Source organism: Hylobates moloch, unplaced genomic scaffold (assembly GCF_009828535.3).
Source record: "Hylobates moloch isolate HMO894 unplaced genomic scaffold, HMol_V3 SCAFFOLD_8, whole genome shotgun sequence".
In the NCBI taxonomy this organism is placed as follows: Eukaryota; Metazoa; Chordata; class Mammalia; order Primates; family Hylobatidae; genus Hylobates; species Hylobates moloch.
In genome coordinates, this window is record NW_026652283.1 from 48,391,172 (window position 1) to 48,403,342 (window position 12,171).

The 12,171-nt window shown below is 51.2% G+C and overlaps 1 protein-coding gene across 1 annotated transcript in view; it reads right to left on the bottom strand.

Annotated features, from left to right (window-relative positions):
- The window catches only part of TRABD2B (TraB domain containing 2B), a 243,874-nt gene that overhangs the window by 29,802 nt on the left and 201,901 nt on the right, over window positions 1-12,171 (bottom strand). The window contains exon 3 of the mRNA XM_032160781.2: window positions 6,140-6,286. Within this exon, the coding sequence (XP_032016672.1) occupies window positions 6,140-6,286 (147 nt within the window). The remainder of the gene's footprint in view (window positions 1-6,139; window positions 6,287-12,171) is intronic.

Sequence of the window (12,171 nt, forward strand, 5' to 3'; positions counted from 1 at the left end):
TGTTTAATGTCAGCAGATGCTGAGGTCTGGGGAGGCTGGCACTGTGCTCATCTTGTTAACTGCTCTCACTTCACCACTGAGCCCAGTGCTGGCAAGTACAAGGAATTTAGTTCAGCAAGAGGATGTGCAGGGTCAGTTGAGCTGCCTGGTACAGCAGGAAGGCCACTAAGTACAAGAGTAGGCTCACCCCCTGTTCTGACGCTGCGTGGCACCGGGCAAGTTACTTAACTTTTCCAAGTCCCAGCTTTGTCACTTGTAAGATGAAACTGATGATATTGTGGGGATTCAGTAAGAGGATGGGGGCTGTCATGGGCTGCATTCAGCACATGCCACCCTACAGAGATGAGAGAAAGGATCATCACTTTTGATTTTCCCAATGCCTGAGCCACCATCTGCTGCCACCACCAACTCCCCATCCCTGCACCACCACTTTCCAGGACATAATGCAAATGCCTCCATCCCTTTTTGAATACCTCAACCCCAGGACCATGGCTTCCCCCATGTTGGTTTGCTCAACAACCTAGCTTGGAGCTGCCTTGGTGTTTCGCCATCACCCCACACTATACGCCCAGCTACATGGCCTGGGAACAACATTAACAGGGTCTTGAACTAGGCAGAGAGCTTCCTGGGTTCAGGGACAGAGCTTTTGTCATTCCTGGCCCCCAACACCCGGCACAAAGAAGGTCCCCAGATTCCTTGAACCTTGAACTGAAAGTTGTGCTGTCCCTTTCTGACCACAGTTGCCCCACTGTGTTCTTCTATTCCCAACATTTTGTCTTTCCAACCTGGGTAACAGGCCCAGGTGCTCCTGCACTGTCTCCTCCAATATGTGCACGGGGCTGTTGAGGAAATGGAGGCAGGGAGTCAGAACATACTCTCTCTTTCCTCACAACCTGTCAGTGTCATTCCAACCTCCAAGCTCCTGCTCACAGGATGGTTTCCACCTGGTGTCCCCTCTCCCCCTTCTCTATCTTCACCTACCCAGGCCCGAAGCACAAGACACCAGACCTTGCAAACTGAAGGGTGAGGTGGATGAAGAGCCTGGCATGAAGAGGCTAATTTTCCACAGGTTTAAGCCCCCAAATGGTCCTGCAGCCCAGCCACATGGCTTCTAGAGCCACCACAGTGTTGTCAACACTCCTTCTGAGGAAAATGGAGTCGATGGAGGCTGAGCCCTAAGGGACTCTAAGGAGGCTAGGATATTTGCCTCTGCTATCTGCTGGCCAAGGCCTAGTGTGTTCCCCAGAGTGAGAGGAGAGGTAAAGGTACATGCACCATGGGGCTTCTCTGCCAGAAAGGCCCGACTCACTGCTCTGGGATGAACAAGACAGTAACATGGCTGATGTCCCCTAACCTCGTGCAGTGCGCAACCTGGACAGCTGTAGACAGCAGTGTTGCTAGTGCCCAATCAGAGTTGGCAATGGAATTCTTACTTCCCTACATTTCCCTACGCTTTCAAAGGGGTTTGAAAGCGATGATTGGAAACCCTAACACAACAGGGCACGCTTGAACTTGATGCAGCTATGGGAACACTGAAGGCTTCTGAATGGGGAGAAGCACAGAAAGCCCATGACTCAGAGGAGTTATTTCTGGAAATATGACCCTCACAGGTTCTCCCCGTTCTTTAGGTATGGAAAAAAACGTAAACTATGTTGTACCACCAAATAAGTATTTGTCTAATCAGTGAATGAATGAGTGAGCTGAGGGGCCTTAGAAGTATGGGGTTATGAATGTAGGGCCTGAAGTCAGCCAGCCAGGACAACGTGGGTTGGAATCCCTCTTTTGCAGCTTACTAGTTGAGTGGTCTCTCTAGAACCAGAAAGTGACTTGGCCTCTCTGAGACTAAGTTTCCAAATTGGTAACATGGGGGTAACACATTATTGTAGGGATTAAATAAGATGCATTTTGGAAAGTGCTTACTGAGCACTGTGCCTGGCACAAAGGAAGTCCTGAATCAATGTCAGCTATTACACAACTGGCCTGGGGATGGAGCTGGCTTCATCACTTTTCCCAGTGAAGAGTGGCCTTGGGCAGAGGGTAAAGACGAAGATGACAAATAAATGGCTCTGAACCACTGGAGAGTACCATGAAGGCAGCAGTCCACTTCCCCTCTCCTTCCAAGGGTCCTTGGAACCTAACACGTGTCCAGCCCCTCCTCCTATGCTTCCTGACCACAAATGTACATGTACACAAAGATGATTCTCCATTTGTTAATTGGGGAGTCAAAAAAAATTAACAAGGACAAGAACCCAAAAGGGAAAGTTTAAAGCCATGAAGGAATTGGGCTAGCTCTGCAGGCTCCCGGGGCTGGCCAGCCGCTGGCCGGCATTCTCTGCATGTTTCTTGCTGATGGGCCTTGGCTCCTTGCCAAGGATGAGTTCTGGGTTTGGGCCAGGGCTGGGATGGAAGCAAATTAATGATGTCATTAGACTTGTTGGGGGCCTTAAATCTTCTATGACAAGTTTAAGTGCAGGATGCACAATAATTTTTAAAGAGGACATGTGAGGTCTCCAGGGATGGGGTGATGAGGCGATTGGTTGGACAGGGCTGGGGTGGGGCTGTGGGGGATGAGTTCAGTGTAGTCTTCCCTGACCCATGAACCATGTCAGGTCTAATGGTCAAATGCTCAGGTCTGCTGACACCACCTATCTAAACTCTGTACCGCTTCCCTGTAGCCCATCCAACCAACAGACACCCTGTGGGAACTTCCATGAGCAGGGCCCTGTGTTGGGCTAGGGGGCCTGAGAGCTTCCTCAGACTGGGTCTGCTGCTCTCGATGAGGCTCACAGCCTGATAGGGGAGTCAATATGTGCACAAGAACACTGATGGATATGTGCTTTGAGAGGACAACGAGGAATGTGTGAGCCCAGAGGAGGCACCTAATAGGGTAACTACGTGTCTTGGTTTCACCAGAACAGTCCAGGTTGATGGCTGGAGGAGATTGCTCCATGCCTGTTAATTATTTTGATCCTGAATTGTATCTGACTCTCAGAATTATCTGGGTTTGGACAACAAATGCATGCAGCAACTCTACACCTAAGGCAGTCTTGAGGCTCAGGCCAGGCTTCCAAGGGGAAGGCCTTTGGATCACCCTGCTGTTGCTAGGCACCGACAGTGCCAGTGGCCTGGGGGCTGCAGAGGCCAGGGATGCAGCCATTGCTGCAGATGGGGACAGTGGAGCCAGGATGCCGGCCAAGGATGAGGTGCCCCTGGCCCCTTTCCCAGTGTTATCCACCCAGGCCTGCACCTGTCCTGCCCTGGCCTCCAGATGTTGCTTCCTCATCCTCCACGTTATAGCCAGAGGCATCTTTCTGACCACATTGCTCTCTGGCTTGCGCTCTCCACCCCTCGGCATCTCCTCTTTACCCTCATCTAGGGGACTCTACTGCCAAGCCTGGTTCTCATATCACTTTCTCCCTAAAGCCTTCAGGCAAAGGGACTGTGGCCCCACAGCCTCTGTATCCTCAGTGCCCTACAGACTTTGAGGCCCCCAGCTACAGACACAGCCCTACCTCCACCAGATCCCCATGGGAACTGGATTCAGCCTTGCTACCCTGACACCAGGCTTTTCTGCACCTTGGGGTAGGGTTGCCCAGCCCCTCCTCAAGCGACTAGATTCTATCTGTGCATCCTTGGGGCAGCCTGGGTTGCTCTTTGAATCCAGGTGGCCCAATCCACCTACCCTCTGTCCCACTTCAAGTACGGGAACTGTTGGGAGACCTCTGAGGCAGTTCCACTTGCCAAAGACAAATCAGTGGTCTGGACCCAAGCTCAAAGAAAATCTGAGCTTGCCTTCTCCTGAGGTCACCTCATGCCTCCGTTTCTCAGCTTAGGGTCAGCCACAGTCTGGCCAGCACCCCATCCTGCACACTCCCGCCCTCCTAGCCACATCATGGCCAGACCATCCCGAGTCATGACCAGGGCCTCTTTTGCCACAGAGCTCCCTGGCTGCTCAGGACTCACGGGGGTCTCCCTCAGCAGATGAAGCAGGGTGGGCCTGGCCACAAAGGGGGTCACTTGTAGGTGAGATTCCTAGGAGCCTCGTGGTGTCAGGGTTCTTCTCTCCACCCTCACTTCTCTGCCACTGAGTCAGAGCTCTCGGAATCCTGAGCGTCCTGCGGCAAAGCCTCCAATTCCTTTCTCTTTCATTCTCTATGCTGCAGCAAGGACGCCACGTGCCTACATTTGCTAGGGTGATAGTCACTCACTGCCACGTGCTCTGTGCCAGGCCTAAGCTGGGCAATGGGGACCGAGATAGGTAGCACGCCATCACCCTCAGGAGCTCCTGGTCTTGTGGGGGCAAGTACTGAAGGAACACCATGGCCCGGCCCGGCTCTGTCTGCAGGCTACACTCTCAGCCCCCCTTCTCCTGTTCTCCTCTCTGGCTCACTGGTGCATGATTTCCTCTGCTGGAACATCATTCCTCCCCTTGTCTATGGCCAACTCAGGTTCTTCCATGCCCTCTCATCTTGCAAAAATCTTTCCTTCTCTCCCCAGTCCCAGGCCCTACCCACAAGCCCTTCTAAATCAGCCATTCCTTCCACAGACTCCAAATGCTTCCTCCACTCCATCCTCATAGCAAGGATCACACTTTGGTGCAATTCATTCTCGAATCTCCCCATCTTCCCTATGTGACTGTAAGCCCCTTTTCATAGCACCATGTCTAGCATTTATAAACTATTTCATTCATTCATTCATTCATTCATTCACTCAGCAAATGTTTACTGAGTCCAGCTCTGGGCCAGTGGCTGCTCCAGCCAGTTGAGGTAAATCCATGAATAAAACAGACCAAACTCCCTGCTCTCATGGAGCTTATGTTCTAGTAGGGAGAGCAACCAATAAATAGTCACTAATCAATGAATCAAGTAGATAGTGTGTTATAAGGATGGCAAAGGCCATGGGGAAAAAAAGTGGAGCATAATAAAGAGGGTGAGAGTGTGGGCATGCAGGCCAGGTTGCAATTCTAAGTCGGGTGGTTGGGGCCAGCCTCATTGAGATGATGAGATTTTAGTTAAGTGCTGCAGGCAGAGAGGGAGTAAGCCATGGTCACACCTGGGAGAGGCATTCGGCAGAGGGAGCAGCCAGTGCAAAGGTAGAAGCTGGTGAGGTGGGTTCACACACCAGCAAGAAGGCCCGTGCAGCCCAAGTGGTGTGCAGGAGGGGAGAGCAGAAAGTGACAGGGTAGGGAGAGAGCATGGGGGCCACGCAGGCCACTGTAGAGACTCTGGCTTTCACCTGGATAAAAATGGGAAGTCCACGCAATGTCCTGAGCAGGGAAGTGGTGTGTTCTGCCTAATTCAACTGCTTCTTGAATGAACGGGTATTCAAACACCATGACAGAGGAGGCACAAGGACCTAGAGATGCCTGGGAGAATGCCTGACCCTATCCAGGGGCTCAGGAAGGTTTCTCAGGAGGTGACATATGACTATGACCAAGTGGGAGGAACCCTGGAGGAGAAAGGAGCCTGAACAAAGGCCCAGAAGCTTGAAAAGACAAGGCGCAATGGAAGAGTCGCAAGTTCCACAGTCCGCAGAGCAAGGTCTGTAGGGTGGGGAACCTGGGCTGTGACAAGGCCAGCAGAGGGCACGTTGTAAGGTCCTTGAATGCTGGAGGAAGCATCTTGGAATTCACCCTGACAGCAATGAATGGGGAGGCATGGTGGAGTCTGAGCAGGGGTGAGCCATGCTCAGCCCCTTGGGTTCTACTTGCTGCCCGACCAGCTGGTGACAATCTTTCCTCTGAGACTCAAATCAAAGCAGAATGCTCTGGTCTGAACTCAAGTCCAAGCTCTGAGTAACTGTGGGCTTTTCCTTCCCTGGAACTTAATTTCCCCAGATGTAGAACTGAACCTCTCAGAGGCCTCCCTGGTCTTACAAGCTACGTTTCCAGGGTCCTAGGCCCCAGAGCCACATAGATCTGGCTCAAGCTGCTGCTCTTGGTAACTTAAAACTCAACAACTCATAAGCTGTGTTGCCTTGGACAAATCTGTTCTCATCTCTAGCCTCAATTTCCCCGCTTATAAAAGGGGAATAACGATAGCTCCTTCTTGCCATGGCTGGAGAGAAGATTACCTATGCCTGGCATGTAGTAGGGATCTAATAAATGCCAGGTATCCAGGTCTTTGGAGAGGAGCCTCACCTGGGATGTGTCGTGGTTGAAGATGACTGCGCTGAGGTCTCCGCAGTTGTAGTGCTTGATGAGGTCCTCCGTGGTGTAGGAGGCCTGCAGGCTCCCGGCCCGCACACTCTCCTGCTGCAGCAGGGTTTGGTTCAGGGCAAACAGCACCTGGGCCGAGGAAAGAGAGAGGAATGAGGGCTGTGCTCAGGGACCCTGGCTAAGCTCTAGGACTGGCCCTCCTCCCTCTGGACTTCAGAGCAACAGGCCTGAAACAGAGAAGGTGTGTGGGGCTGTCACTAGCTGGCTCAGGCTGCGTGTTTCCAGTTTCTGCTCCTGCCTCATGTCTCTGAGCACGTTCAGCCTGCTCTCACCTCCAGCCCTTTGCCCATACAGGTCCCCACTCCTGCTCTGGGTCTCAACATCTTATTAAAGAAGCAGCAAAATGAGAACCCAACTTGTGTCTGAGTTTCAGAATGACGGGTGAGTTTTTCTTTTGACTCCTTTGTGTTCCTGTGCTTAAAAGTGCATGAACTAATTTTGTAATCAAGAGCATCCTGCAAACAAAGCAACAGGACAAAAACAAAAGGCCCGGTTGGATGTCAAGGCCCAACCTAAAGGCCGCCTACCCTGGAAGCCTTCCTCACCCAGGGAAAGGCCTGAGGAGCTCGGTCCCGAGCATCTGATCTATCCTTGTATTCAGCATGCATGTCCTCAAGCTCCTCTGTCCTCCAGGCCACCGTGCCTGTGCCCAGCCACATCTGTGAGAGTCAGGATCACTTGGAGTGCTAGACAAAACGTCAGATGCCTAGACCTCGCCCTCTGGGATCAGAGGCTCTGTATTTTTAATGGGATCCCTGCACACTTCCTAAACAGTCTGACTGCCTCTGGCATTTGAGGATCGTGGCTCTAATGGAACACAACCTGCTCATTTTAGATGGGGACACTGAGGCCCAGGGAAGGGAAGGCAAGGGAGGGACTTGCTCAATTCACACAGCTAGGCCTGGGGCTAGTTTTAGCTGACAAAGTATCCCAGACTCCTTTGTTCAGCAGAAGGGAGGAGGCTGATCATTATTTGGGCTATTTAATACAGATAAAGAGAAAAACTTGGTCCCTGTGCAGAAAGTCAGGAGGCTGCCTCAGAGAACCGGTCCCTGCTGTTAGCCCAGTCTAGCCCTCAGTCTTTAGACCCTGCTCATTCTGTCTGCACAATGCCTTGGACGTCAAGTTCCCAGCCTCGCCACCCACCTCAATTCAGGCCCAAGCATCTCTCGTTGAGTCCCCTGCACCAGTCCCACCCATCTCCTGGCACACCTCCTCCCTTCTCTTCTATGCCATAGTTATCTGTCATGGTCATCTTTTAAATGCACACATCTGATGATCTCTCTCTCTTTTGCTCAAAACGTTCACAGGTCCCTCCTGCCTGCAGGCTAAAGGGCTAGCTCTTCAGTAGAGCCTCCAAGACAGTAACCTGGACCCTGCTGTGGTCAATAACCTCATTTCTTACATGGCTTTCATGCCTCCAAATACTAAAATACTCAGCATTCCTTCAAGCAAAAGAAAATCTTCTGCCTTTGTGCCTCTGTATATGCTGTTCCATAGGGAAATCGGCTCCCTCCAGTCTCCATTTGCAAACTCAGACTTAGCTGTCCAGACTCTCCTCAGCTGTCTCCTCCAGGAAGCTTCTCTGACCACCTGGGGGCTGGGTTAGGCCCCTCCCTGGGGCTCCCACAGCCTCCATGGGTGGCAGACTGATAGATTAATGGCCCTAAACCTTAGCCCCTCCCTGTATTCATGCCCTTTTCCATGGAACTTTGTAGCTCCTTTCCATTCTGACCCCGGACATCCTTCAGCCAAGGGGATGCTAGTAACCATTACAAATGCAGGCCTGAAAAGCAGTTATGTGCTGCTGCTGCTGCTGCCTGCACCTCTGCCACTGCCCCGAGAACAATCCAGGCTAGCCTGCTGGATGATGAGAGACATGTGGGGCAGAGCCGTCCAGCGAAGGCCATCCTCCACCAAGACCAGCCAACAGCCTGCCAATCCCCAGACATGTGAAGCAGCCCAGCCAAGATCAGCAGAGACTATTCACAATTGGCCCCAGATGCATGAGTGGAAAACTTGTTACACAGCATAGCTGTGGTGATAGATAACTGATACACCATGCTTCCTTTCACTATGGAGTGAATATTATATTGTATTTGCTGTTTAGCTACCAGCCTCCCATATTAGGTTATGAGCTTCTTCAAGGCAGGAATTGTGTCTTGTTCATTTTTGAATCTGCAGCACTCAGCACTGTGCCTGGTGAAGACAAAGTGTCACTTCATTGTTTCTTTATTTCTTTGACACCTGCTATGGTCACTTCATAGTTCAAGGCTGCTGAGTCCTTAAATCTAGCCCCTACAACTTCTGCACTCTGCATTCTGAGGCACGCCATCACCTTGTGGCAGAAGGTCCCACCAAGTGGCAGCAGTCACTTGGTTCAAGAACACATCATCTGACCAGAAAAGCTCATGAAACAGGTGTGCACAGCCAGGCCAAAGTACTAACATAGGCAACAGGGCAAAGTGTGTGCTCGTGAGATCACCTCCCTCCCCTCTCTTTTTTGTTCATGGCTGGGCAGGAGCGCTAGATTGCACTGGATGGAGCCCAGGCTGCTCCACGTAATGAGCTGGCTGGAGATGAGGTCAGCCCCCACCACCTCCTACCCAAAACTCCACCTCTGGGCCTTCTCCAGGCCTCTAGGCTCTGGCCGCCACCACTGAAATCTGATATGTAGCCATCTGGTGCAGGGTGTCGATGGCAGCATGGTGGCTGGGGATGGATCACAGGAGGCAGTGGCCCTGTTGCTGTGGGCATTGCTAAGGCAACAGGCACTTCCTCCCACATGGCGCATGCCTCGGATGAAAGTGTCCATGTCGAGTTGATCTGCTGTCCTCCTCTGGGGGCCTGGGACACAGGCTTCCCGTGACTACACTCGGCCACTGCACACACCTGCTTCCTTGCTTCTCGGCATCGGCTTGGCCAAGGCAACACCTGACCTGTGGTGAGGTCATCGGCCCAGGCACCCAGAAGATCTGACTGGAGGAGAAATGTCTCCCCAGGACCTTGCTCGACTCACAGAGTTGCTTCTGCAATCATGCAACCATCACAGAGCTGGAAGGTGTTCCAGTGAATTTAGTATGTTATAATCTGTGGGGTGCTAAAAACAGTCCTGGCATGTAGTAAGTGCTGGATAAGTGTTGGTTAAATAAAATTGAGAGGAAAATAGACCCAAAGCTTCCCAGATTGGAGCTGGAAGAGCCCTGGAGGTCATCTGGTCCAGAGGCTTTTCAGGCCTTTTAAAGCCATGTTCTTGCTGTTATTTTCCAAAGGAACCTTACATAGAACTCAAAATATGGAGAAGGTAAAAATAGAAACTTCCCTGGTTGCTGTAAGGGAGGCAGGCGGCTGCCTGAAGTCTCACTAGCTCTATGTCCTCCTGCAGTAGAGACTTCTGCACCAAGGCCCTTCTGTGGAACCCACAGGTACCCTGGAGCCTAGTTTGAGAACCACTGATCTCATCCTGTGGCCTCCTCATATTAAAGAGGAGAGGAGGCTAGGGGGTCCAGAGCAGGCAGGATGGGGCTTGCCTAAGGCCACACAATGAGCTGAGGGCAGAGTGGACTCACCCCCAACTCTCTACTCCTGGTCCAGAACTCTGCAGTGCCCTGGGCCACATGGCTGGATTTCCAGATGTCCACAGGCACAGCCCACATTCATCCACACACACTGCCACACCCATTTTTTTTCTAGAGCCTTGTGAAATAGCCAGGGAATATTTACTGTGAGTCTGTTACTAATAAGTCTGTTATTAATAGTCTATTACAAAGATATAAAACAGAGGCCAGACCATTTATGAGGCCTTCCCATGTGTCACAGTAGGAGTGTGGTAGGGCCAGGACTGAAACCCAAGCCTATCATCCCGATTCCCCCTATCTGGGTGGGGTTTGGTGTCTCCCAAAGACCCCTGCCCTTCTTTCACTCTAGACACTTATCTCACTGAATTGTCCCTGTTCTCTGCCTCTCTGTTTCCTGCTGAATCCCAATGTCTCCATTAGCAGACATTCAGGAAGCACTGCAAGAAGAGGGATGCTGATCCAGAATCATGCGCACTTTCCCTTACACCTCCTGCCCTGTACCGTCATTTTGCAATTTATAAAGAAGTCTTCATCCATTCATTACCAGGATTACTATGTTTATTGAGCACTTACTATGTGTCAGGAACTTTCTAAACTCATGTTCATTTATTTAATCTTTACAGCAACTCTGAGGTAAGTCTACTATTGGCTCCATTTAATTAAAAAAAAACAACTGCAGCAAAGAGACATCAAATACCTTGCCAAAGGTGACAAAGCTGGAGAGGGATGGATCAGCCATTTGGGCCAGGCCTGGAATGTATCCTCCTAGTTAACCACTGCCCTGTAGGCCCTCCCTCTGCTCTCCCTGGAAGAGAGCCAAGAGGGATGTTGTCCGTAGTCACAGATGGGAAACCAAAGAAGCAGAAGGGAGTGATGGGCACAAGGCCACACAGCTGGTAAAAGACAGGGCTGGGGTTTGAAATTACGTCTGGCACCAGACCAGGTTCTCACAACCAGGGCTTCAGCGCGGTATGTGCTCCTTCACCAGCATCCTTGATGCTTCCAACAGACAGAGGGAAGCTACATCCATTCATTCACAAACATTTACTTTCAGCTCCTCTCTGCAGAGATTTGAGATTAGTAGATTAATTGGACTTGGTTTCCGTCTGTGCAGAGCTCATTTTAGACGCAGATGTGCCAACTGGCCAGCACAGCAAGGGTGGTAAGTACACAGGCTTTATAATGAAGCGCCTGGCCCTGACTCCTGCCTCCCTTTCACTCACCCTGAATTCCCAAGCCTGGTGCTGCTCAGACTCGAGATGTCTTCTGCTCCTGGCCACCTTAGAATAACAAACCTTCTTTGCACGTAGCCTCGGTGGCCCATTCTAGGATAATGTCTATGATAAGGTTTTGACATGGAATAACAAACATTGGGTGAAGGCTAGAGCTGCCTCTCTCCCCCTGGATGGCTGTGTGGAGGTCCAGCCACCAGGAGCTCCAGAGCATCCTCCATGGACTCCCCTCACCAACGCTGGCCGGACATGAAATGGCTTGTGGCATCTGCTGAAGGTAGGCCCAGAATTTAAACACGTCTTCAAAAGAGGAGCTAGGAAGGAGTGAGGCAGGCGCCAGGAGGGTGGAAACAGGTTTACTGTTCCAGAATAGTCCCGTAAACAGTCCTAGATGGGCTGGAATGGTAGACATGAAGGCCTATGTTCACTCGACGGCCCAGCAATTGCACTGAGAAGGCAGCAGGACCCCCTTAGTCAAGAAGAGGGTTTGGAGCCAGGGTCTCTTGGGACAAGCCTGGCTCTCAGCTTGCAAGTCTGCTCACCCAACTCAAAGCCCAAGGGAATCACTGCAAAGGCCCCAATCCACTCAGCCATTCTTCCTGAGCACCAGGCATTGTTCTAGGTGCTGGGGAGTTAGCCAGGGACAAAACGGACTTAAAAAATCCCTGCGCTTACAGAGCTCCCCTGCTAGAGGAGTAAAGAGAGAATACATAAACTACTAGTAAAAATACTGATATGCAACACAACAATGGCTTCATTAAACTGCAAGTGAAGACTGCCACCCAGCCACATGGATTCCTCACACCTCTCAGTCAACAAGCAAAGAAGGGGTTACTATGCTGCCTGGAATGATTGATCCTGACTACCAAGGGGGAAATTAGATTGCCATCCCAGTGGAGGTGAGGAAGAGTGTTTCTGGAATGCAGGGGACCTTTTACAGCATCTCTTAGTATTACCATAACCTGAGATTAAAGTCAATGGAAAACTACAACAACCCAATCCAGACAGGACTACTAATGGCCCAGACCATTCAACAACGAAGGCTTGGGTCATGCCGCCAGGTTAAGAACCATGAGCAGTTGAGGTGTTGTTGAAAGCAAAGGGAATACAGAATGGGTAGTAGAAGAAGGTAGTCATCAGTACC